This window comes from Protopterus annectens, chromosome 11.part0 (genome assembly GCF_019279795.1).
Source record: "Protopterus annectens isolate FY-2018-M chromosome 11.part0, PAN1.0, whole genome shotgun sequence".
Taxonomy (NCBI): domain Eukaryota; kingdom Metazoa; phylum Chordata; order Ceratodontiformes; family Protopteridae; genus Protopterus; species Protopterus annectens.
Window position 1 is genome coordinate 46,661,049 of NC_056745.1, and position 27,636 is coordinate 46,688,684.

General features: G+C 43.7%; 1 protein-coding gene across 1 annotated transcript in view; it reads right to left on the minus strand.

Moving 5' to 3' along the window:
* IRAK4 (interleukin 1 receptor associated kinase 4) overlaps nt 1-27,636 on the minus strand; it is a 547,272-nt gene that overhangs the window by 324,704 nt on the left and 194,932 nt on the right. Inside the window, exon 7 of the mRNA XM_044087412.1 lies at nt 25,465-25,579. Coding sequence (XP_043943347.1) covers nt 25,465-25,579 — 115 coding nt within the window. The remainder of the gene's footprint in view (nt 1-25,464; nt 25,580-27,636) is intronic.

Here is a 27,636-nt window from a genome sequence, read left to right on the forward strand (position 1 = left end):
TAAAATAAATGAGGATAAAAGAAAGACTACAGCAGTAAATTATGTACCCATACATGAAAAAGTTAAGCAGAACCAGTACTTATGGGGACACAGCAAAATGAAGTATTTAGAGTTATGGATTAACAAGGATTCTATTAATACAAGTAAGAATATGTGGGAAGAAACTGCTGTGGTAGTAGTCATAATAGTGTGGCCTCCTAAGAGGTCGTTCCAGAAGGTTCGTGTTTAATAGTAGTCAGACCATGTCATCTGAGTCATTGCCTCACCTGACCGTGGAAGGTTCTTCATCATCTGCACTGACCTTTCCTTCTTTTTCTTATCATGCCATTTCTTGGACAAGGAACCACCTAAAGGTGAGGCGTGTGAAGAAGTGGTGGGTCCGAGGACTCCATTTGGACTGCAAGGAAATTGGCCCTATGATTAAGGGTTTTGAAGTGAAACCTAGCACACTCCTGAAAATTAGAACTGCTGTGCTGAGGCCCCAATCAAAACGAACAAAAGAAATGGAAATCTTTATGCAGGATTTGTTTCCCACACTTCAAGCAGTTACTGGCCTTATTAAACATTAATTAGATGAAAAATTCCCCATAGGAACTCTGGAAAAATGAGCACACTAAAGACTGTGAGTGTTAGATAAAACAGAGTAGTGCATCAGACTGCATGGCTAGAAACAAATGATGATGGAGCCATCAAAAGGCCCTCTCATATCCTGATGTCCAGATGTTGGTCCTCAGACATGTCAGTTAGTGATTATGTAAAGTCTCTAGAAAATCAGGCCAGGCACGGGCTTCTGCATGGCAGAAAACTCAAGAATCAGCACTACAACACTGGCTACGAAGAACATGTATGGATTAACAAGGACTCTATTATGACAACTAAGGATGTGTGGGAAGAAATTAAACAAATGATAATACAAAAACTGAGAAACTCTAAGCTCTTGATTGTGGATATGGACAGTAAGATAGAAGCAGTCAAAATGTTTTAGTCCCTTTAGTCTTATATACAGGTCAGGCACAGTTTTACTAATGAGAGAAAAAGTTGTGGATGAAACTTTTTGGGAGGGGAAGGGGCAGAATTAAGCAGGATAAGCGATTCTCCTCATAGAATCATAGAACAAACTGGTTTAGGGTTACATGATTTGAAAAGGGTATGTTAGAGATATACAGTTAATGTTTTACATATACAACTCAAGCTGATCACAGTAATTCAAAGGGGAAAATGATGAAACGGGGGGTTGAAAGACAGAGAGAGGGAGAGACTACGGGGGGGGGGGGGCTGAGAGAGAGGGAGAGATCAGGTTTATGGATGCAAGTCCTTAAGGAGAATATCAACAACCATATAGAATATTGTATTCATAATGTGGCAGAAAGCATTCTAAGTACTAAGCTGTAACAGGGATGGAGAAAGGATATTTTACCAACAGAGATGTCTGCAAGTAGGGTTATAGAAAATAGGTGAATGGAGACACGATATTAGGAGCAAAGAACATGGGAGTGAAAGGTAATACAGATGGATGAGGCTAAGCAGACTTTTGGATTGCAGGTTACAGACTGTCTTCCCTAACAGGGATTGATGTAGTATAAGCGAAGAGGCATGGTCACATGCTACGTGAAAAAAACAACTTTGGGAGTTTTTAGCTGTATATGGCCAGAACTCTTATGGTCCCAGTCATTGCTCACCTAGTATTACTCCTATGTTCATATACCAAAACTATGCTGTGAACTTCATATACTTAAGTCTCTGTACCAGCATATTTAAAAACAGCGGGCTTGTTGATATAACCCATTCCCATGTAAACTCCCCTTAAACCTGCTTTCTACAAACTTCACTATATGCAGCAACTATGCTTGACTTAAGATGGTTACAACTTCTATATGTGGACCAATAATGTAACCTAAGAGTTACCTCTTACACAAAGCCTCACTACTGAACTCTTATAAAAAAAAACGTATGTACTTAGCATACCATTAGACATTCATGATCCACATCTGTTCATTTCAAGCACAGGATTGGCAGCGGCAAACAACAGTAATTTTACACTTTTAAGAATCTGCTGGGCTTTAAAATATCTTGCCCCGCTACTATAATGTGCCTCACCTCCCCACCCCTCCAGGTCAAAACCACCTCTGAATGACACCATCTTACCATCCTCCAACAATGCCATGTGTGTCTCGCCACAACAGAAGCCACAAAAGATGAAAAAGACAAGTGGGTCTACTGAAGTGGGCAGACATGACTCAAAGATCTAATGATATGGTAAGCATTTATATTTTATATCTTACGAGATCCAGTCTGTCCACTTCAACCACAAGACAGGCACTCATTTAAACTTCTTAGATGGTGTCAAGACAGAAAGCCTCACAGTATGATAGCCCTAAAGGAAGATCTAGAACTTGACATCTTATCCAGCTTATGTCTTGTAGAAGAATGTAGTGAAGCCCATGTCACAACAGCACACAATATCATCCATTGCAGACTCTCTGAAAAAGGTCAAAATTGTAGCTATAGCTCTGGTCAAATGTGATTTTGGTTTGTTTGGAAAAGATTTATTGTATTTTTCATATCAAACATTATGCATTCTGGATGCCAAGTGGACAGAGTAACCTTGGAAACTTTTTACCCCACTTTCTTGTAAGCAAAGGAAATGAAAGGTCGGTCATCTTTTTGAATATCTTTTAGCTTGCAGGCACAATTATGTTGCTGACTATAAATGCTAAGGCAGTGTGAAACGTACTCCCCCACTGCAATGCTGAGGAAAGAAAACTGTGAAAGAATAGTTGTGTAAAATCTTACCATAACCATAGATGTCCCTCTCCTGTATGTTGCAGTATTCATAACATGAGGTAGTCCGTAGCCAGCTGACTCATATGTCCGGCCTGCATACAAAAGTCTAATGCTACTGTAAGGTAAGTGTGACATCACATAGAGCACAGATCTTATATTGGTAATAAAATGACGCTGGGTATAAAGTGGATGTCGGCACATATCAATCCTCAGGACTGAATGCTGCAAATAGAGCACTAGTCTGATCTTAGGTGAGGAAAAGTACAGTTGTGTACACTTACCATAAATGTAGATGTTTGAGTGTATTCAATGTTGCAGTCATTACATTTGGGTTATCCTGCTGGCAGGTTGCCCTCAGTCGGCCTTAATTCCAAAGTCTTGGGTCCTGTGTTGGTTGCTATCGCCTCTTCCCTGACGTCAGGTCATCAGGGGTATAAAAGATGCAGCCGAAGCCATTTTCTTCAGTTTTTCTTGTCCCAGATGTCAGGTGCCCCAAAAAGGGTAGGCTAAAAATATGTAAATAAAACATGCATGCACCAAAATAAGCTTTGCCTTCATCTATAAGCAAATACACCACCTAGGTTGTACAGATTAGAGAAGTAAAGATAAGTTCCAGCAAAATTAAGGGGGATGGCGGGTGGGTAACCTGGACTGCAACAGTGAATACTCTCGAACATCTACATTTATGGTAAGTGTACACAACTGTACTATGTTCTTCGTGTTTCACTGCTGCAGTCATTACATTTGCGTTGAGTCCCAAAGCTATGGTTGGAGGGCTGGAGCTAAAGAGCATTAGGAGCGGCTATGAGGCCCTGCAGTACTGCAGTGGCAAAGCCTGCCCTGGATTTAGAGTAAAGAGGCAGATTGTAATGTTTTGTAAAGGTATGTACTGAACTCCAAGTAGCAGCCTCTAAAATGTCTTTGGTTGGTACTCCCCTGAGAAAAGCTGCAGAAGTGGCTGCAGCTCTGGTTGAATGTGGCCTAATGCCCTTAGGTACTAGTTTGCCATGCTGTGAGTAGCAGAAACTAATGCAGTGACCTATCCACTTTGAAATAGTCTGCTTGGAGATGGCCTTTCCTTGTGATGTTGCGGCATATGCCACTAGTAATTGTTCTGTCTTTCTGAAAACTTTAGTTTTGTCCAAGTAGAATCTAAGTTGTCTGTTTACGTCCAAAGAATGCAGAATTTTCTCCCCCTTGTTCTGTGGATTTGAATAAAAAGTTGGCAAATGAATAGTTTGGTTAAGGGCTACACTGGATACCACCTTAAGCATAAATGTAGGGTTTGTTCTCAGAGAGACCCTGTCTGGATAAAAAATGATAAAGGGTTCCACAGTCATGAGAGCCTGTAGCTCTGAAACTCATCTTGCAGAAGTTATTGCTAGGAGCAGAGCTGTTTTCCAAGATAAGAACTTTATATCTGAAGTAGCAGCTGGCTCAAAAGGGGGTAAGGTGAGTTCTTCCAAGACATAGTTGAGGTCCCATGCAGGTATTGGCGTTCTCTTTGGAGGCCTTAAGGTTTTGGCTCCTCTAAGGTACTGCCTTAATAAAGGATGAGAGAAGAGTGGTGGTACTGTATTGTAATGAGCCGAAATGGCAGAGGTATGGATTTTAATTGATGATAAAGACAGACCTTTGTCCAGCATCTCAGTTAAGTATTGCAAAATCTGAGGAATATTTGGGACAGCTGTATCAGTTCCTTGAGCTTGGTTCCAAGCACAAAATCTCTTCCATTTCTCAGCATAGGACTTTCTAGTACTAGGCCTTCTGGCTTCTAAAATGACATCCATCACAGCTTTACTGAGAGGTGTGGTTTGTATGGCTACATTACCTGCCATGCTGCCAGGTTTAGGGTCCTGACTTGGCTGTGCAGAATCTGATTGTTTTGCTGGGACAGTAGATGAGTTATTTGAGGTAAGGTCCAGGCTGGGCATTGGGACAAGTTCCTTAAGCTTGGATACCAGTACTGGCGTGGCCAGTCTGGGGCAATCAGAATCATTTTTGCTTTCTCCTGTCTGATCTTCAGGAGTACCTTGGGGAGGAGAGGCAGTGGAGGAAAGGTGTATACTGATAGGTTTGTCCAGTTGAAAGATAAGGCGTCCACTTTCCAAGCTTGTCTGTGATGGGTCCTTGTGCAGAATCTTTTTAGTTGATTGTTGTGAGGGGAGGCAAATAGATCTATGTCCGGGCGTCCCCATTTCTTTGTTATCATGCTGAAGACTTGTGGATCCAGGTGCCACTCGTGGGGATCCATGAGGTTTCTGCTTAGTTTGTCTGCCAGAGTATTTTCCTTTCCTGGCAGGAATTGTGCCTGAAGATGAACTTGGTAAGTCAATGCTGTGTCCCATAAAGCCATGGCTTGTCTGCAAAGGGGGTAAGAATGAGTGCCCCCCTGCTTGTTTATGTACCACATGACCGTGGTGTTGTCTATCTTTATCAGTAGTTGTCCCGGATGAAGTAAATCCTTGAAGGCTGTCAGGGCATTTTGAACAGCTAGCATCTCTTTTTGATTGATATGTAGATGCTTTTGGTTTGTGGACCAGGTGCCCTGAATGCCTCTTCCTGCCATGTGTGCCCTCCAGGCATAATCTGAAGCATCCGTCGTTAGGCTCTGACTGGCTGGGGGTAGTGAGAATGGCTCTCCCTTGTTTTGGTGACAAGCCTTTGCCCACCATCAAAACTCCTGTTGCAGGCAGGGAATGAGAGTAATCATCGTTTCCAGGCTGTGGCAATGTTGTGTCCAGACACTTTTTAGTTACCACTGAATTTTCCTCATATGCAGTCTTGCATATGGAATTAGTAAGATGCAGAATGCGATGAAGCCTAAAGCCTGCAGAATTTTTCTTGCAGATAACTGGGCCTTTGTTGCCATTTCCTTGAAATAGGTAGTCAGTTGTCTTTGTTTGTCTGGAGTGATATAAGCCATCTGGGCAGTTGTATTTAAGCTTGCACCCAGGAATTTTATCTCTTGAGAGGGTACTAGTTTTGATTTCTTTTTGTTGACTGTGTACCCTAGGCATGTTAAAAATCTTTTCACAAACGTCAGATGCTGAAGCAGAATGTCCTTGTTCTCTGCTTGTATGAGGCAGTCGTCCAAGTAAGGATATATTTGTATTCCTCTTTGTCTGCAGTAAGCAATTACTGGTGCCAGGCACTTTGTGAAGACCCTGAGCGCAGTAGATAAGCCAAAGGGCAGTGCAGAGAATTGGTAATGCTTTGAACCAGCCTTGAATCAGGTATCTTCTGCATGATTGTCTGATTGGGACATGCAGGTATGCCTCTTTTAGGTCTAAAGTCATGAACCAAGCCTTGCTGCCCAGCATGGGCAGAAGCTGCTGCAAGGTCAACATCTTGAATTTTGGTATATCCAGGAAAGTGTTTAGAATAGAAAGGTCCACTATTGGTCTCCATGCTTTGTCCTTTCTGGGTACCAAGAACAGTCTTGAGTAAAATCCTTGTCCCTGCTCTTGCTGTGGCACTTGTTGAATAGCCCTCATGTCCATGAGAGCTGTGACTTGTTTTTGAGCCTCTGCCCATTGATTTTTTGGCAGGTCTGGCCAACCGTTTGCCCTTGGCAGGGTATGGAAGTGAAACTTCTAGCCTCGTGACACTATGTCTAGAACCCATTTGTCCTGGGTTATAGTGTGCCAATTTTGAGAAAAAAGTGCTAGTTTTCCCCCTAAGGGTGCTGCCAGAAGATACGTGCTTGGTGCAGGCAGGGGGAAGTCAATGGGACTGTTTCCTGTGTGGTTGTGATTTGTCTTCTCCACCTTTGGAAGTAGAAGCACCCCATTGCTTAGACCTGTATGAACCTTGCGGCTGTGATCTGTCTCTAGGGTGTCTGGATCTGCCTCTTTGAGGTCTGTCTGAGACTGGAAAGGACCAGGTCTTTGTAGGCCAGTGTCTGCTAAATCTTGGAGGTTGTACCTGTAAGAAATCCTTGACCGTTTTCATAGGTTTAGCTTTGTCCTCTATTTTCTTTAACACCTCTTCTGCCTTAACACCAAACAAGGTATCATGTTGTAATGTTGCATCTATTAATTTGCTTTAACATGATCAGGCAGATTTTGTTCCTTTAACCAAACGTGCCTCTTAATGACAGAACCCGTAACAGCGGCCCTGCAGGAGGCCTCCAGAGAATCAAAGCCACATTGCAAAGTATGCTTTACAACTTGTTCAGCTGCATGCAATAAAGCCTGCATTTCTTTGTTTTCTACACATTCAGAATTTACCATCATTTTCTGGTTAAGCAGTGTCATGATATATTGCTGATATTTGAGCATATGAAACTGGCAATTTAAGGCCCTTATAGCTAAGGTAGCAGATGTGTAAATCTTTTTTCCCCATCTATCCAGTGCCCTAGAATCTCTGTCAGAGGGGGTAGGGTTTTTTGCAGTGGAAGCCTTGACCCCCTTGGGACCCTGAGAAATAGTTTCTGGGTCTGCAGTAGGGTTTTTGAAAAGAAATTTATGAGAGTCAGGGACCCTGTAGTATCTGTCCAGCTTAACAGGAGCTGGAGGTAAGGAGTCAGGGGTCAGACTAGACTCTGAGAACACATCATCTACAATGTCTAACACAGGTGGAATAGCTAGAGGCCTGTGTTGAGGTAGTAAAAGGAAGTCTCTGAGCCTCTTCTTAGATTCTGAAAAATCTTGGCTCTCCCAGTGGAAGTGCTCCCTCATGGTATGCAAGGTTTCCCCAAAACAGTAGTCTGGGGAGGAGAAGAAGCTGAAGGAATTGATTCTTCAGCATTAGAATCCTCATAGGGGGGAAGAGAATATTCCTGATCAGAAGAGGAATTAGAAGAAATGGAAACCTGATCTGAAGATTCATAGTCTGTCTCTTGCCTAGGCCTCTTATCAGGAGGGGGATGGGTACCCCTTATCAAGGTAATTAAATCTTCGGCCATTTTGATCATCTGTTTTTTGGGCATGGAGGCCTGTCCATGCGGTTGGTGAACTTGTTTCTTTGCCTTTAAAGGTGTTTTAGCCTATGCCTTTGAAGTTGGTTTAATATGTAATTGTTTAGGTCTGAATACACCCACAGAAGCTGATGCCTGCTCAGTGGCTCCAGACCCATCAGAGGAAACAATCTCCAAGGCTCCAATACCTTGACTTTCCAGTGGCCTGGCCGACTCCACGTGGGAGTCGGTAGCAGCCTGCAACTCTAAAGTAGTGGGCATCAGGGGCTGCGAAAGCACCTCACTGAGAACCGGCAAACCGGTGACTTGCTTAGGAGAAGCTTCATCGTCGGTTTTGGACCTTGGTTGCTTGTCTTTTTCTTTTGCTTTGGGTTTTTTGTGAACTCCGGTAGTTGGATGGCTATCCGACGACATTGTATAATTAAATTTTTGCCCAAAATAGCTTAATGCACAATCGTACCGACGCTTAATAGTGTGTTGGTTAAATCTAGCACAAAACCGACAACTAGAAACGTTGTGGTCAGGGCCTAGGCAAGGAATACAGTAAGAATGAAAGTCCTTATGAGGTATTTGCTTCCCACAAGAAATACAATTATTAACTTTTTCTGACATCGGTCTTGATCAAGAAAAAAGTTTCCCCAACGGGGTACTTAGCTTTTAATGAAGACTTCGGATCTGAAACTCGAACACGAAAATCTCAGGAGTCGGCCAACCAGCACTTGCTAACTGCTTCTGCTTCGGGCACTGCGCGACAAGAAAGACTGAAGAAAATGGTGTTGGCTGCATCTTTTATACCCCTGACGACCTGACGTCAGGGAAGAGGCGACAGCAACCGATGCAGGACCCAAGACTTTGGAATTCAGGCCGACTGACGGCAACCTGCTAGCAGGATAACCCAAATGTAATGACTGCAACAGTGAAACACAAAGAGCATCAGGCCACCAGTAAACAGGCAAGTATCGGGGGCAAAGCAGGGGGGGAATAATACTGCAACATATAGAAGAGAAGGACATCTATGGTTAAGGTAGGATTTTACACAACTATTCTCTGTCCTTCTATTCATATGCTGCAGTATTCATAACATGAGGGAGAATACCAAAGCTCATACAGAAGTAGAACTGGATGGAGAAGCAGAAGCACTCTCCACAAACCCCTGCAAAATAGCCCTAGGAAAACTAGCTCTGCACCTGGAAATGCCATCTAACTTATAGTGTTTTGTGAAGGTATGTACAGAAGACAAAGTAGCTAGTTCCAGGATAGAACAGGTGTCTTAAGTCCTTAACAAGGCTCCAGAGGAAGACACAGCTCTGGTGGAATGTGCCCTAACAGATGAGTGGGATTCTTCCTGTGAGACACATAACAAAAGGAAATGGTTTTGGAAATCTAAGTGGAAATAGTCTGCTTGGAAACAGGCTTGCCGAGTGCCCTTGGGTGATAGGAGACAAAAAGGTGGTCAGATTTCCTAACTGGTTTGGTTTTATCCAAGTAATATCAGAGTTGCCTGTGCACATCTAAAGTGTGCAGGATCTTCTCACTAGAGAACTGAGGAGAAGGGAAAAAATTGGGAAGATTGATGACTGATTGAGTGAGAACTCATTTACCACTTTGGGCATAAAGGAGGGATTAGTGCATAAAGAGACCCTATCCCTGTGGAAAACCGTGAATGGAGAAAAAGACATCAGAGCCCGTGATTCAGAAACCCTTCTAGTAGAAGATATGGCCACGAGAAGAACTGTTTTCCAGGTGCAGTGTTGCAGACAAGAAGAATTCGCTGGCTCAAAAGGGTCCAGGGTAAGTTTTTCTAAGACAAAATTAAGATCCCAAGGAGGAGGAACTGGTTTCCTTCATGGTCTAATATGAAGGAAGCCTTTTACGAAAAGTTTAACTTCCAGCCTGAAATCTAAAGGGGGAGACACAGGCAGACATGCTGAGATAGCAGAAGGATGAGTATTTACTGAGGAGTATGACAGTCTGCTCTTCAATAATTCATACAGGTAGGACAGAACCACTAGAACAGCCACCAGCAGTGGTTGTAATTCCTTTGAAAAACACCAAATGGAAAACCTTTTCCATTTGGAAACATAGGATTTCCTAGTAGTGGGTTTTCTGGCCTCCTGTAGAACTTGTAGCAAGTCCACAGAAAAAGGGTTTCTGAAGGGAATCAAAACCCTATCACTCACAGAGTCAGTTGTAGAGTTGGCATTTGTGGGTGTATTAGAGTTCCCCTGTTCTGTGTGAGTAGATCCATTCTGTGGGGTAACTTGTGTCGATTGCCCCTGGCTAAATGCAGAAGAAGGGGAACCAGTGCTGTCTTGGCCAAAAGGGAGTCAGCAGCAAGATTTTTGGTTGCTCCTGCTGGATCTTCAACAGGACCATTTGGAGAAGAGGGAAGGGGGGATGCATATAGAAACATCCCCTTTCATGAGAAGGACAGGGCGTCCACCTTCCATGCCAGGGGATCGGGACTCTACCACCAAACTTGGGATGCTGTCTGTTCAAGGGGGAGGTGGAGAGATCTACTTGAAATGTACCCCATCAATGGACCATGTCCAGAAACACATCCCTGTGCAATATCCATTTGTGGGACTGAGTCATGGATTTTCTCAATGTGTCTGCCACAACATTTTGGCTTGAGGGTATGTAAACCACCTGGAGGGTGAGTTGACCCTGGAAAGCTAACTCCCAGGCCTGGTGAACCAGTCTGCACAGGAGATAGGACTTTGTCCCTCCCTGTTTGTTGAAATACCAGAGGACTGTGGTATTGTCTGTAAACCGTTTTAAGGCCCCTGGGAGAATAAGGGGTTTGAAGATTTGTAGAGCAAAAATCAGGCCTCTCATCTCCTTTACACTGATGTGCTCCCTCTTCTGAGTGGGAGACCACACATCCCTGATACTTCATGAGGCTAGGGTTGCTCCCCATCCCAGATATGAAGCATCCGTGTACAGCTCCTGAGTGGCAAGAGGTGATTGCAAGGTTAAGCCTGGATTCCTTGAAACCTGTTGAATCCACTGGTGTAACTCCTTTTTTATGCAGGGTAGAAGGGGAATAAACTCCAGAGAATGAGAGTGTTGTACCCATACTGTTCTCATGAACCACTGGAACTTCCTCATGTGTAACTTGGCTAGTGATAGCATGGGAATAGTGGATGCCATGAACCCCAAGAGGTGAAGAAACTCCCTGGCAGTCAGGGATTGCAGGTGCAAGAGGGTCTGGAAGTAGGAGGTGAGGGACCTGACCTTTTCTGGTGGTAAGGAAGCCATCATACGGTCTGATTGGATCCTGCATCCAAGGAAAATGTGGTCTTGGGAAGGAACCATGGTAGATTTTCGGTTGTTGATAGCGAATCCTAGACCGTCCAGCAGTGACACTGTGAAGAAGATATTCTCCTGCAGGGTGTCTGTAGTCTGAGCCTGGAGAAGGAGATCATCCATGTATGGAAAAATTTGTATCCCCTGTAGCCTGCAGAAGGCTATGACAGGAGTTAAGCATTTTGTGAAGACCCCGGGGCCGTACACAATCCAAAAGGCAAAGCACAGAATTGAAAATGTAAGGAAGTAAAAACAAAGTGAAGATACTTCCTGAACTGAGGATGAATGAGAATATGAATATAGGCATCTTTGATGTCCAAGGACACCATAAAGGCCTGAGGAAGGATGAGAGGAAGAAGAGTGGCTAAAGTTAACATTCGAAAGGTGGGAACCTTCAGGAAAGTATTTAGATGTGATAGGGCTAGAATGGGTCCCCAAGGAAAATCCTTCCTGGGGACCAGGAACATCTTGGAGTCAAACCCTTTTACTACTTGGAAAGGCAGTACCTGCTGAATGGTGCCTTGAGAGAGAAGAGTGGAAATGACTTGGGGAAAGAGTTCAAGTTGTTCCCTTGGAGGCTATGGAATACCCCTGAAGGAAGGAGAAGTCTTCCACACCATAAAGTATCCTTGAAGAATGATGGATAGGACCCAAGATTTCTGGGTTATCTGTTTCCAAGCACAGAAAGACTGTGAAAGGCAAAGGGAAATAGGAGTTTGGGTGCCAGGAGGCAGGTAGTCACAGACTACTTGGCTTTGCCTAAAAGGGCTGTTTCTGCGCAGGTGTTGAGGAGGTAGATTTGGAGGGAAACTGTTTCCTAGCCTCTCTTTTACCCTTTGAAGACTGGGGCCTGAAAGACTTCCTTACAAAAGGGGTCTTAGTAGGGTAGTTCCTCTGAAACCTAGGGACTGGGGAAACAAAAATATGCTTCAGGTCTTGCAGCTCTTTGCCCTTTTCCTGTAAACACTTAAAAGTTCTGCAGCAGAAGTACCAAATAATGCCTTGTTGTCCAAGGGGCATCCATGACTTTTGCCTTAATGTCGTCATCAGGCAAAGGTTGGAGTCTGAGCCAGGAATATCTCCTGAGAACTGACCCAGATGCCGCCACTCTAGCTGATGCCTCCATGGCATCACAGCTACACTTTATGGAATGCCATGTAACCTAACCAGAGGAGTAAAGGATGGAGGACAGCTTAGGCTTAGTGGGAGAGTCAGGGAGCTCAGAAAGTAGCTTACTGCCATCCGAGAGGACAGCCAAGGAATATAAGGCCATATGGGTCTGGTAATTTATGGCTCTGAATGCCAAAGTAGCTGATGTATCAGCTTTCTTACCTAGCCTCTAAATAACTTTACTCTACTTGTCCGAAGGGAGCAGGGAAGTGGAAGGCAGCATCTTGGAGGCCTTGTCAGCAGATACTGAATGGTTGCAGGGTCTGCAGAGGGACACAAACATAAATTTGGAATCCTCTGGCACTTTATAAAACCTGTCTGACCTTTTGGGGGCATGAGGTTGAGAGTCAGGGCACTCAGAAGCTGCAGCCAAAGCATCCAGGAAAGTTGGCATAACAGGGGATATGGCAGACGGGGAAGGGGAGTCCATCTGCAACAGGTCATAAATACCTTTTTTGGATGTCTGACATCTGAGAACAATCCCATTTGAAAAACTCCCTCATTTTAACTATTGTCTCCCCAAAGGAGATACCCTCTCCAGGGGAAACAGTTCCATTTGATCTTCTTCTGGGGAAGCATATCCCAAAGGACAAGAAATTTGAGCTGGATCAGCCAAAGATTCATCCCCAGAAGAATCCTCCTCAGAAGTCCTCTTTTGCAGTGTACAGGAAAGAAAGGAAGGAAAAGGGAGAGAGAACGCTGAAGATCGTCTCAGGGCTATAAAGGCATTGAACAGCCATTGGGAAAACCTGCAAATCTGCCAGTTGTTCCTGAGAGGCAGAGGAAGCACGTTTAGTTTTAAGTTTTTTCTTCTGAGGTACATCCATTCGGTGGAAGGTGGATGGGCCCAATGTCGGCCTACACTCAACAATATTGGTAGGGACATCTTCTCAGACAATGATCTGTGGAATGCCATGCGGGCCTTCAGTCACAATGAGCTGAGGTGTCCCCCTCCCCGAGGACGTGCTGGTAGGGTCATCCTTCACGGCCTCCACACCAGTACACAATGAAGGAGTGCCTGCCGACTCCAAAACAGTCTCCAGGCCAAAATCGGCTTTGGGAGAGATGCCTGGAACTGAGGGAGCAGCAGGTAAATCAGGCTTATATTTCTTGGCCTTCTTAGTTAGCAGCTCACATGAAGGGCCCGATGTAGCTTCCATATCATGGGCAACAAGTTTAAGGTGCTGGTTTTCAGGATATAAACTCACAGAAGCTAACTGGCTATGCAGGGTCTTGGGAACAAAGGCCTTGCAAATAGAGCAAGTGGTATGGTCATGGTCAGGGTCTAGGCAAAATAGACAAAGGTCGTGAGAGTCCTTATGTGGAATCTGCCTTCCACACTGACACGCCCTTCCTAGCTGACATGTAACCCCAAAAAAGCACAGTAGCAAAAAGGTAATAATGAAAAAAACCCAATGGGGCACTTATCTGAACAGGATCTGCAGCTTGCCTAACAAGCCACTACCGGAGAAAATTATCTGACTGGTGGCAGAAAAGTTCTGAGGATTGGTAAGTCTGCTTTATATCTAACGTAATTTTATGTACGGCGCAGTGCTGCAGCTGTAGTGCTGTCACCTCACAACAAGAGGTTTTCCAGTGCAATTCTCTGCTGGAGTGCCTTCTAAGCAAAGTCTGCATGTCCTCCCTGCGTTCATGTGGGTTTTCTCCAGGTGCTCCCGTTTCCTCCCATGTTTCAAAGACAAGCTTCTGGAGCATTTCTCCCTGGACCTCCGCTGAAAATTGGCTCATTCCAAGTTGGACTTTCCTGGTAAACAAATGTTAAATAAAATAAATTAATAAAATTACAGATGTAGGATCTGTGTGATGTCACACGTACCTTACAGCAGCATTAGACCTTTGTATACTCGCTGGATGTACGAGTCAGCCGGCGGTGGATTCCCTCATGTTATGAATACTGCAACACATGACTAGAAGGACATCTTGATGTACTCATTGAGATTAATCTCCATAGGTACCTTGGGCATTAAGTCAGGATTTGTACACAAAGAAACCCTGTCTATGAAAAACAGTACATGCATGTGTAGAAGAATATGACACTTTTCTAGTGGAAGTAACTGCCCTTAACAAGAGGTCTTTCTATGATACAAACTTGAGGTTACTTAAACAAAGAGTTCAAATGGAGGCAATGTTAATTTTGTCAACATGAAATTAAAATCTCAAGACAGGAGAGGTTCTTTAAGTGTGTGTGGGGCATCTAAGTAAAAATGCACCGGTAAGGAAGGCCTTATGATGCCAGGAATGAGGAATTATCCTTGATGAAAGTTCAGAAAAAGAGCTAAATGGACCTTAATCAATCTTAGCTGTGGCCCTGATCAAAGACATTAAAGTACAGTTTTGTACCTACCATAAATGTAGATGTTCGAGTGTACACCCTGCTGCAGTCATCACACTAGGGTTATCTTGTCGTCAGGTGGTCCTGCAGTCGGCCTGAATTCCAAAGTCTTGGTCCGGCATCGGTTGCTGTTGCTTCTTCCCTGACGTCAGTGCGCCAGGGGTATATATAATGCATCCAACGCCATTTTCTTCAGTTTTTCTTACCCCAGATGTCAGGTGCCCCCAAAAAGGTGGTCAGTAATTAGTACCAATCTAAGAATTTTAGCAGAAACACAACATCCCTCCAGCTATAAGCAAATACATCAGAAAGGTATTGTAAAGATTTAGTCAGTTAGGTCAGAGGGGATGGAGGGAGGGTAACCTGGACTGCAGCAGGGTGTACACTCGAACATCTGCATTTATGGTAGGAACAAAACTGTACTATGTTCATCGTGTTACTCTGCTGCAGTCATCACACTTGGGTAGAATCCCAAAGCTAAGGATGGGAGGAGGAGTCAAAGAGGGTTAGAGGAGGCTAGAAGGCTCTGCAGAACTGCAATGGCGAAGCCAGCTCTAGTCTTAGAGTAAAGTGGTAAGTGGTAGTGTTTAGTGAAGGTGTGTACTGAACTCCAAGTTGCAGCTTCCAAAATATCCTTGGTTGGCACCCCCCCTGAGGAAGGCTGTACATGTAGCTGCTGCCCTGGTAGAGTGGGGCCTTATGGTAGCAGGAACTGGTTTTCCATGATGGGTATAGCAAAAATGAATGCAATGTCCTATCCATTTGGAAATGGTCTGTTTTGATATAGCCTTCCCTTGCGAAGCTGCAGCATAGGATACAAAGAGCTGGTCAGATTTTCTGAAAACCTTAGTTTTATCCAAGTAGTAACGGTTGCCTGTGAATGTCCAAGGAATGCAGGAGTCTTTCTCCTTTGTTCTGTGGATTTGGAAAGAAGGTGGATAAGTGGATGGTTTGATTTAAAGCCACACTGGATACCACCTTAGGCATGAAGGAAGGATTAGTTCGTAGAGAAACTCTGTCTTGATGGAAAATGAGGAAAGGTTCCACTGCCATTAGTGCCTGCAGCTCTGAGACTCTTCTGGCTGAAGTTATTGCTAGCAACAGGGCAGTCTTCCATGATATAAACTTTAGATCAGCAAAGAAAGCTGGTTCAAAGGGAGGTAGCGTAAGTTTTTCCAGAACAAAGTTGAGGTCCCAGGTTGGTGTAGGTGCTCTCCTGGGGGGCCTAATGTTTTTTGCCCCTCTGAGGAACTGCCTTAGAAGTGGATGCGAAAATAAGGGTGGATCCATGTTGAAGTGGGCTGAAATAGCTGATGCGAGGATTTTAATGGATGAAAAAGAAAGTCCTTTTTGCAACATCTCAGTTAAATACTGTAGAATCTGAGGCATGTGAGGCTGAAGGGTATTTTGGCCTTTAGCTTGGTTCCAGGCGCAAAACCTTTTCCATTTGTCCGAGTAGGCCTTCCTGGTGCTGGGCTTCCTAGCTTCCAGAATAACATCCATAACTGCTTGAGGAAGAGGAGCTGGCTGGATGCTTAGGTGATTTGCCATGCAGCCAAATTTAAGGTCTTGAGCTGGCTGTGTAGAATCTGATTGTTTTGCTGTGTGAGCAAATGGGCAATTTGTGGTAAAATCCAAGGTGGGCCCTGGGCCATATTCCTTAATAGTGGGTACCTGTGCTGGTGTAGCCAGTCTGGGGCTATGAGTATCAGTAGTGGTCTCTCCTTTCTGACTTTCAGAAGCACCTTTGAGAGAAGAGGCAATGGAGGGAAGGCATATACTGTCAGGCTTTTCAAACTGAATGAAAGTGCGTCCACTTTCCAAGCTTGATGGTGAAGTGTCCTTGTACAAAATTGTGTTAGCTGATAGTTTTGGGGGCCTGGCAAACAGGTCTATGTCTGGGAGGCCCCATTTTTGAGTTATCATTGCAAATACTTGTGGATCCAGTTTCCACTCGTGGGGATCCATGATGTTTCTGCTGAGGTCGTCTGCCAATGTGTTCTTTTTTCCTGGCAGGAATTGAGCTTGTAGCTGAACTTGGTAAGCCAGTGCTGTGTTCCACAAGGTCATTGCTTGCCTGCATAGAGGGTAGGAGTGTGTACCCCCTTGTTTGTTTATGTACCACATTACTGTGGTGTTGTCCGTCCTTATTGTGAGTTGTCCTGGATGTAAGAGGTTCTTGAAGGCTGTCAGAGCATTCTGTACAGCTAGCATCTCTTTTTGATTGATGTGCAGATTCCTTTGATCTGCAGTCCATATACCTTGAACGCACTGTCCTGCCATGTGTGCCCCCCAGGCGTAGTCCGATGCATCTGTTGTCATAGTTTGCCTGGCTGGGGGCAAGGTGAAAGGCTGAACCTTGATGAGGTGACATGCCTGTGACCACCATAGAAACTCTTGTTGCAGGCAGGGAATGAGAGATATCATTGTTTCCAAGCTGTGGCTGTGTTGAGTCCATATGCTTTTCAGGTACCATTGTAATTTCCTCATATGCATCTTTGCAAATGGTATTAGTAGTATGCAAGATGCCATGAAGCCCAAGGCCTGCAGAATTTTTCTTGCAGAGAGTTGGGTCTTTGTTGCCATTGTTTTGAATTATTGAGTCAGTTGTAGTTGTTTGTCTGGCGTCAGATAAGTCTTCTGGGCAGTTGTATTCAAGCTGGCACCCAGGAAATGTCATATTTTGTGAGGGCACTAGTTTTGATTTCTTTTCGTTTACTGTGTACCCCAGGCAACTTAGAAGATGTTTTACAAAAGCCAGATGTTGTAAGAGGATGTCCTTGCTTTCTGCTTGGATGAGGCAGTCATCCAGGTATGGGTATATTTGAATTCTTCTTTGTCTGTAGTGGATAAGCCAAAGGGCAGTGCAGAGAACTGGTAATGGGTTGAACCTGCAATGAAACGGAGGTATCTTCTGCAACTTTGTCTGATAGGGACATGCAGGTATGCCTCCTTGAGGTCCAACGTTACTAGCCATGCTTTCTTGCCCAACATGGGAAGAAGCTGCTGTAGTGTTAGCATCTTGAATTTGGGTACTTGTAAGAAGGTGCTTAGAATTGAAAGGTCCAGAATTGGTCTCCAGGCATTGTCCTTTCTGGGGACTAGAAAGAGTCTTGAGTAAAATCCTTGGCCTTGCTCCCGTGTAGGTACCAGTTGAATGGCTCTCATGTCCATGAGAGCTGTAATTTGTTTTTGTGCCTCTGCCCATTGATTTTGTGGCAGGTTTGGCATTCCTCTTTTCGTTGGCAAGGTGTGGAAATGGAATCTGTATCCTCGTGAAATTATGTCTAGGACCCATTTGTCCTTTGTGACGATGTGCCAGTTGTCTGGAAAAAATGCTAATTTTCCTCCCAAGGGAGCTGCCAAGAGAGTCTTGCTTGGCCATTTGAGGTTTAAGTCATTGAGTTTGCCTTCTAGTAGTTTGGGGCCTGTCTTCTCCTCCCTTCTGTGTTGCAGTGCCCCATTGTCGAGGTTTGTAGTGGGCTTGTGGTTGTCCTCTGCCTCTTGGGCATCTGTATTTACCCCTCTGTGGTCTGTCAGTAGCTAGAAAGGACCAATTTTTTGTTGGCCAATTTCTGGGGGGCTGTACCTGTAGAAAGTCTTTGACCGTCTGCATAGATTTTGCCTTATCCTCCATTTTCTTTAAGACTTCTTCTGCTTTAACTCCAGATAGGACATCCTGCTGTAAGGGAGCATCTAGAAGCTTTGCTTTAACATGGTCAGGCAGAGTTTGTTCCTTTAACCAAGCATGCCTACGTATAACAGACCCAGTAACAGCTGCTCTGCAGGAAGCCTCCAAAGAATCAAATCCACATTGTAAAGTATGTTTGCCCACCTGTTCAGCTGCATGCAACAGATCCTGCATTTCTTTCAATTCAGACTGTTGAGGGAGTGTTCTCATTTTTTGTCTTAATTAAGACATCAGAAATTGCTGGTATTTTAGCATGTGAAACTCACAATTTAGTGCTCTCATAGCTAGAGTGGCTGAGGTGTAAACCTTTTTCCCCCACCTGTCTAGTGCTCTGGAGTCCCTTTCAGAGGGTACAGGATTTTTCGCCATAGAAGCCTTAGCCCCTTTGGGACCCTGGAAGATAGTCTCTGGATCAGCAACAGGGCTTTTATAAAGGAATTTGTGTTAGTCAGGCACTCTATAATATCTGTCTATTTGGCTGGAGCAGGTGGCAGAGAATCTGGGTTCAAGCTAGATTCTAAGTAAACATCATCCAAATGTCTAAAACTGGGGGGATAGCAAGAGGTCTGTGCTGGGGGAGTAAAAGAAACTCTCTGAGCCTTTTCTTTGAGTCAGTGTAGTCCTGACCTTCCCAGTGAAAATGTTCCCTCATAGTGTGTAAAGTTTCCCCAAGGAGTAGTCTTCAGGGGGAGAAGCTGAGGGAATAGAATCCTCAGCATCAGAATCTTCATAAGGGGGAAAAGAGTAATCTTGGTCCTCAGAGGAGCCTGAGGAAAGAGACACTTGATCAGAGGAGGCATAATTCTTCCTCTTGTCTAGGCCTTTTGTCGGGGGGGGGGGGGGTTGGGAACCCCTGATTAAAGAGATCAAATCTTCAGCCATTTTAAGCATCTGCTTCTTAGGCAGTCTTTTTTGGTTTAATAGGAGTCTTAAGCTTAGGATACATTTTTATGGTGAGCGTCGTCGGTCTGAAGACACCTTCAGAAACCGAAGGTGTTTCTGCAACACCGACATCTCTTTCTGCAGTGTCATCAGTAGGGGCTAAAGAAAATGGCTGCGTCGGCCTAGCACTCTCCGCCAAAGGCTCCGAAGCTGTCTCGGGTTCCAAATCTGCGGTAGCCATGGGCTGCGTAGGAGCCTCACTGAAAACCGGTGAACCGGAGACCGACCCAGCCAAGGCCTCGGGAGTCTGGCTTGGGTCTAGGCTGCCTGTCATTATCCTTGCGTTTTTTGTGCACGCCAGTAGTCGGTTGCTCCGACGGCATTGTGTAGTTAAATTTTCTACCGAAGTAGTGTCATGTGAAATCAAAGCGTCTTTTTATAATACGCTTATTGAACCTAGGACAAAAGCGACAACCAGTGACGTCGTGGTCTGGGCCTAGGCAACGTATACAGTAAGAATGAAAATCCTTATGAGGTATTTGCTTCCCACAAGAAATACAATTGTTAACTTTTTCTGACATCGGCCTGAGGCAAGAAAAGTTTCCCCAATGGGGTACTTAGCTTTATTGAAGACTTCGGATCTGAAATTCGACTTCGAAAATCTCAGGAGTCGGCCGACCGGCACTTGCGAACTGCTTCTGCTTCGGGCACCGCACGGCAAGAAAGACTGAAGAAAATGGCGTGGGATGCATTATATATACCCCTGGCGTACTGACGTCAGGGAAGAAGCGACAGCAACCGACACCGGACCAAGACTTCGGAATTCAGGCTGACTGCGGGACCGCCTGATGACAAGATAACCCTAGTGTGATGACGGCAGCAGGGTAACACGATGAACATCTAAGAAATGTAACATTACAGGAAGAGGAGCTAAGTAGGGGCTCTACATCTTGTCCAGCTACCAGAGGGAAAACGTTGCCCATTTACTACAAATTTTTTTTCTTGTGGCTAATTTTTGTGATTCTCTAAAGATCTGTACCACCTGTACAGGCTAAGATGGGTCCCTTGCCATTAAGGGAAGTGAAGAAACCATGTGGTTAGTTTCAGGGACTGGAGTTTGGGGTGAGGGTTCCCAGATGTGTGGAGCAACAGACCTTTGAGAGGTCTGAAGAGAAGAGGTTTTTCAAGTGGGACAAAGACAAGGGGAAACAAACTTATCGCAGCCAAAAGAGGACTATGAGAACAACTTTGGCTTTGCTTTCTGCAAAAAAAAAAAGTCATGATGAGGGGAATGAAAGAAAGGCATACAGAAGACACAAAGGACACTTCTGGACTGGAGCACTCTAAGATGGCTGCCCTTTAGGAGGTATAATGAGTAAAATAGCTGCTGCAGTTGGTGAAGGCTGGGGAGCAAACAACTAGCACCAAGCCTTCCTCTCGGTCGCAAAAAAGTCATATTCCTTTGTCAGTGACACAAGGACCACTTGTAGAGAATCAGCAGGCTTTGCATGTGCCTGACAATTAAAGGGTCTGACCAGGAATGTGCATTACTAATCAGCAAGCTTTGCATGTGCCTGACAATTAAAGGGTCTGACCAGGAATGTGCATTACTACGAAAAAGCGGTGACATGGCAAAGCCCATTCTTACATCAACACTACCTCTTGACAGAGGGGGTAAGAGTGAGCCTCATCCTACCTGTTGATCCACCAAACCATTTCCATGTTGTCTGACTGGACTGCAACTACACAGTGAGTAAGGAAGACCATATTCAGCTCCAGGACACTGATGTGCAATGTGGCATTTTGTTGTGAAAAAGTGTCCTGGACTAGCTGCCCAAACAACTCCTCCACTAGAGGACAGGAATGTATACTGTGACGGTCACTGCAGGGAAGAAGGAAACAGACGGCCCTAAACAAGTCTGACATGGTGAAATCACTACTTTAGATGCTGGTGACAAGATGTGGATAGCAGCATTACAATGAACATGGAGTCCAAATTCTGATTCCACTGGACATGAACTACCCAATGAAGAACTCAGATACCGTACTTTATGTACAGTATCAAGATTATTCTGCCTGCCATTAGGCCTACACCTTTTATGCTTAGTGCTGCTGTCCCTTGGGGTAGAGTCAGAAGAAGATGGACACTTCAGGTTAGTGGTAGCACTGTCCAAAGGAAGACTTTTTGGACAAGTTCTCGTATCCAGATGGTATTCTATGAAGGTTTGTGCTTGTGGTGGCACCAACAGGTACCTTCATGAAATTTCTAATGATTGGAAAAAGAGGAGTAAATTATCCCCAGCTTGTGTCAATGACTCTCTTGTTGTAGCTGCCAAGAACAAGTCATCCAGGTGGGGAAGACTCTGGTTCCTCTCAGTTTGAGGAAGGCTGTTACAGCTGCTGTGTGTTTCATAAACACACTGGAGGCTGTGGTGTAACCACAAGGAAGGACCCTGAATTGGTAATCATTGTCTTCTACAATGAAGCACAGAAATCGTATCCAGTGTTCTCTCTGTAAGGACAGATGGATGAACTTCACCAAGACCATCTGACGTTGTGTTTTCTTTATGAGAACGAAGCAGCTTTAAAGATGACCCCTAGGAAATGCTCCAACCAGATTAATTACAGTTAAAACCAAGTCTGCCCCATGGCTTTCAAAAGTTACCAAACACAAAATGCACCTTAGAAATAAACATTGGGCTGAATAGAGAATGACTGAAAACCCTGTTGACCAACAAACCTTTAGACAGTTAAGAAATGACACTAAGAAATTACTACCTACAATTCCAACAAACTAATCAAAACAACCCACAAAAATTCTAGACTAACATTAACCAAATACTCCACCCAGGTCAATCCACCACACCTAACCTTCAAAACACTGACCATAATAATCCCATGAATACAGCCAATACATTCAATACCTTCTTTACTAATACTATCCAAACACTAGCTAGTCAGCTATCCCCTAATAGCTTCAATCTACCTTCCTATAACTCTACCTCACCCCCTCCTTTTCATTTGCAACCTGTCCCAATTACATATATTCTAACCCTCATACAAAAACTAAAACCATGTTCTCCCTCAGCAGACCAACTACCTGCTGATTTTCTACGGCTATCAGCCAAAGCTACAGCTTATCCTATTTCCATTCTGATCAATAGGACTATTACCGAAGGTCACATACCTAGCTTATGGAAAGTCTATCATATTATCCCCCTCCATAAAGGCGGACACTCCAACGAGCTCTCCAACTACTGCCCTATTGCCCTTCTTTCACCTTTGGCAAAGATCATGGAGAAATGCATCCATAGGCAATTACTTGACCACTTAACCCAAAACAACTTACTTTCCAGCTGTCAACATGGTTTCAGACCAGCACTACCACTGCCCTCCTTTACTTTACAGATGGCATAAACAAAAACCACAACCTTAATAACCTGTCCTCAGCACTATTCAATGACCTGTCCAAAGCATTTGACATGGTCAATCATCAGATTCTCATCAACATACTCGAATCCCTATTATTAGATGCACCTTCCATAAAATGGTTCCAGTCCTACCTAGATAAAAGACAACAGGCAGTAATTTGGCATAAGACTCTTTCTACCCTCCAACCAGTTACCCTAGGTGTCCCTCAAGGGTCCATACTAGGACCCCTCCTCTTCTCAATATTTATTAATGACCTTCATCTAGCCATCCCCCAAGCCACATGCATACAACATGTTGATGACTCCACACTTATATGCTCAGCGAAATCCACATCTGAACTTCTCTCTCTTACCCAGAAGGCATTTAACACAGTTGAACAATGGTTTACACAGCGTTGCCTTCTTTTGAACCCCCCAAAAAACTAAACTCCTCCTCTTTAATCCGACTCACAAGTCCTCTCCATTTGATTTCTCAGTTACATCCACTAATGGTACCATTATATCACCAGAGCCAACCACCAAACTATTGGGTATCACCATTAATAACAATCTAAACTTTGACATCCATATCAACAATACAATAAAAACTGTCAACAAAAAACTTGGCTCCCTCTATAGGATTAAACCTTACCTTTCCCCCACAGCTAGAACAACCATAGCTCACACTCATCTAATCTCTACTCTCCTTTATGCCTCACCTATTTTTACTAACCTTTCTAAAAATAACCTCAGCAAACTGGAAACTTCCTACAATAATATCGCTAGATTTGCAACAGGTAACCCTTACAGAACCCACCATTGCATAAATATAAAGCAGCTTGGATGGCTGGAACTACAAAACATGATTAAATTCCATCAACTAACCATTGCCCATAAAACACTTTATAAACCTTCCAGTACTCCTATTCTATCTACCCTCATCACTCCATACACAAATCTAAAATCCCTACATTCCTCACACAAAAATCTTCTACATACCTCTAAACCTAACAACAAGGCTGGTGAATGTCTCTTCTCTAATGCTGTTGGAAAAACCTGGAATTTTCTCCCCACTGACATTTCCTCTCTTCCCTCTCTATCACTCTTCAAAAACAGACTGAAACTCTACCTTAGAACACACTGGTTGTGCCCCTGTACTAAACCTGACTAGGCATTTATCCATCTGATTAAACTTAGCTCTGCCTATCACAGACTACTCATGAACTAGTATATATTCTTATACCTACAAATACAGATTCCCTCCTAAACTACACTGTGTCCAGTCTCTCTAAATACTTCCGACTGAAGAATATTTTTTTATTTTTTATTTGTATATAATTAACCTGTCTTCTCTTTTGACTTTAGTCCTTCTTTTTATGTATTATACCTACATATTGTATAGTATAAGCATTCTTGCACTACAAGTACTTTGTTTTTATCCTCATAGAATTTTAAGTTGTGACCTGTAACATGCATTGTATACAACGAATGCTGCTATTTTAGTCATTTTTTCTCTCTTGCTGTACCTGGAATCTCCATTGTTTATTATGAATATTTTATTTAGTCATATTTTGTGTATTGATTACTAAGTTTTTCATTTATCTGTATTGGAGCTTATCTCCCCGAGCCTCTACTGAAAATGGACATGTATCCAGCTAGACTAGCCCGGTCAACAAATGTAAAATAAATAATAATAATAAAATAAAATATATCAGTCTGTGTTGCAGTTTCCCATGCAGCAACTCATTCTTCATTGCTAAGGTCCTGTCCAGCTGGGCTGAAACCTTACCATGTGCACCAAGAACTTAATGACCCTAATAATAAAGGCTGCTGATGAGTAAATGCATTTACTAAAGCAGTCCAGACTACAGGTTCCTTGTCCGAGACTGGTGAATTGCTGGTCGCTCTTCAGTGGGCTCTTTTTTAAAGGGTTGCAGCTACCACAATGGAGTCATCCAAGGGCACCTTACTCCAAAACTGTGGATTGTATATGCATGAAGTTTTCTCTTTCAGCTATTGACATTGAAAAGTTTGGCCCTAGAAACTTAAGCCAGAAGACTTTGACGCTGAAGAGATAATAATCAAAGGTATCCAAACAACTCCAGGTACTGAGACGGACATCAGTATCAAGGATGACTTTGGAGGAAAGGCCTCAAAGACTGATGTAATCAATACCAACAATGGTACCACACTCGGTACTGACTATTCGGCATCAATGAGAGATAATAATCAAAGGTATCCAAACAACTCCAGGTACTGAGACGGACATCAGTATCAAGGATGACTTTGGAGGTAAGGCCTCGAAGACCGATGTAATCAATACCAACAACGGTACCACACTCGGTACTGACTATTCAGCATCAATGATCTGTGCACTAGTGTCTATCACCAAAAACAACACCCTTGCCAAAGTCCACAGCACACAGTGCCCAACTGATGCAGACACTGAAGCCAGTGTCATTGTCAACCTGGGAATTAGCCTTTAGAAAGTACAGCCGTGTATGCAAAGTTACCATAACATCAAATATTCCAATGATCATGGCTGCAGTAGCCTTAGCTATATGGGTTATATCCTGACAAGGATATAACAGCCAGCCAGCTTCCGAAGCTGGTATTGTGAATTTCTGTCTACCTCTGACTTACTTCAAACCATAGCTGAATAATTCCACAAACAAATGGAATCTGTCAAGAAAAGTAATCTACCTGCACCATCCAGATTTAAGACAGTATCTGTCTAGTAGTCCTTCTGTAGATATGTTTTATGTTTTGTTAATGCTAAGCAGACACACACTGTGTTACCAGCTTGTGTTTCATTTCTGATTCTAACACTCTGTAAGAGTTTTTCTACAAGTGTCTCTGTTGAAAAGGCTGTATCCAGTAGGGACTTCTCCGTTAAACAAATGTAAAAAACTAAATAAATAACTGAAAGAATAACTGGACTTACCAAACAGGCCAGTCTGTCCATCAAAGATCCATTTGGCATGTAATCATATACCAGACATGGATGGTCACTATCGTTGGAGAAACCAATCATTTCAACTAAGTTTTCATGGCGGCAGCTAGAAAACAAAATGGGATGTTTCCTGTGAGGGATGTGTACAAAAATGACCTTGGTCTGCTCTATCACCTCTACAAGGCAACTCTTTCTGCAACACTTACGGAGATTATTTCTGTACCTGCAGTATTAACCGTAAAGCTACTTAAACACAACAGTTGTTAAAAGTACAGCACACCGATGGGTTAAGTACCAGCTCCCTCACATCACACTTTTAGGAAAGAAAATAATTTCTCAGATGGCTGAGATTCTATATTTGACTGCCCCTCCAAATACAGAATAAATCTCTCAATAAAGCAATCTTTTTTATGTGTCTAGTAATAATATAAAAAAATGGCCTTAGAGATTATAGGTTACATGGATAGATAAAATGGGTAGGAACACAAACCAGCACTAAAAAACACACACCACATCTAGATATTTGAATAAGTGAGTTTAACTCTACATTGAGGCCAGTCACCAGCAGAGTCCCTCAGGTATCGATCCTATGACTGCTCCTTTTTGGTATCTACTTCTCTGAAGTCAAGGTCATCATCAGGGCCTCTGGGTGGCCAGGTCTGCAGATGATTGTAAATAAGGAACAGTCATAAAATCCACCACTGACATTAATATTCGCCAAGAAGGGTTGACACAGGCAAATAACTGGTGTTGGAGCCATGGACTAAAACTAAATGCCAAGAAATGCATAACAGTATCCTTTGGGAAGTCATCCATCCCTGATAACTATTATATTGACAACACACCCTTAAGAGTCGACCCAGTAGTCAAAGACTTGGGGGGGGGGGCACAGAGACCATAATCTAGCTTTGGACTATCATGTGTCTATGGTAGTGAGGAAATCATTCTATGCTGTGTAACTTGTAAATAAAAGCATGTCATCTAGGCCCAAGGAGGTTATTGTTCCTGTGTATTCGGCACTCATCAGGCCTACCATTGAGTACAATACCCTCTTTGGTACGTACGTGCCCAGGCACATGCAGCAAATGCAATGCCCATAAAGGTTCTTCACTGAAAGAGTACACGAGGTAAATAACATGGCCTAGTTTTCACCACAGTGTGAAAGCAGCTGACTCCAAGTCAGACTGCCAACCAGTCATGAGTGGAGTCCCACAGGGTTCGGTTCTGGGTCCTCTCCTGTCTGGTATCTACTTCTCTGAAGTCCAGGCCAACACGAAGGGACTCTGGCTGACAAGTTCACAGATGATTGCAAGTTGGGAGCTATTACTAACTCCCCAAGAGATGTTGACATCCTACCGAAAGGCCTCACTGAGACCAACAACTGGTGTCAGAACCATGGCCTTAAGCTCAATGCCAAAAAAAGTGTTGTCATCCCCTTTGGGAAAAACCCAGTTCCCATGAATTACCACATCGATGGTAGTCCACTGAACACCGAAGGTGTTATAAGAGATCTGGGAACACAGGTTGACAGCAACCTCTCTCTTGACCACCACATTGCCACTGTGGTCAGAAAGTCCTTCTACGTGGCACATCTCATTACTAAGGGTTTTGCATTCAGGAAGAAATAGGTCATTGTCTCCCTCTTCTCTTACCTCATTAGGCCAATCATTGAGTACAATGCCCCATTTGGCATGTACCTCACTAAACACCTGCAACAACTGGACAGGCCGCAAAAGTACCTCATAAAGAGGATTCTAGGCCTTAAACATTTGTCCTATATGGAGAGACTCAAAAAACTCCAACTATTCTCTGTCTCATATCGCCTACTTCGAGGTGATTTCTGTTTGACTCAAAGCCATGTCTGACCCAGCTCTGACCCAGCTCTTTTAGAAATGCTACATCTAAAGAAATCCCAATCCCTCCGCATCACATGCTCCAGAGACCTCAACCTCATTACCACAATCAACAGAACATGCTGGAGGGACAGGTTCATAACCCAGAGACTGCCCATGCAATGGAATAGACTTCCCATACATGTCAAGCAGAGCACCTCACTGGCCCTCTTCAAGAAACATCTTGATGAGTGGATGGCTCCAGAGCCATTAGCATAGTACACACCTATCAACCTATGCAGAACATCTAAAAGCTTTATCCCTGTATTCT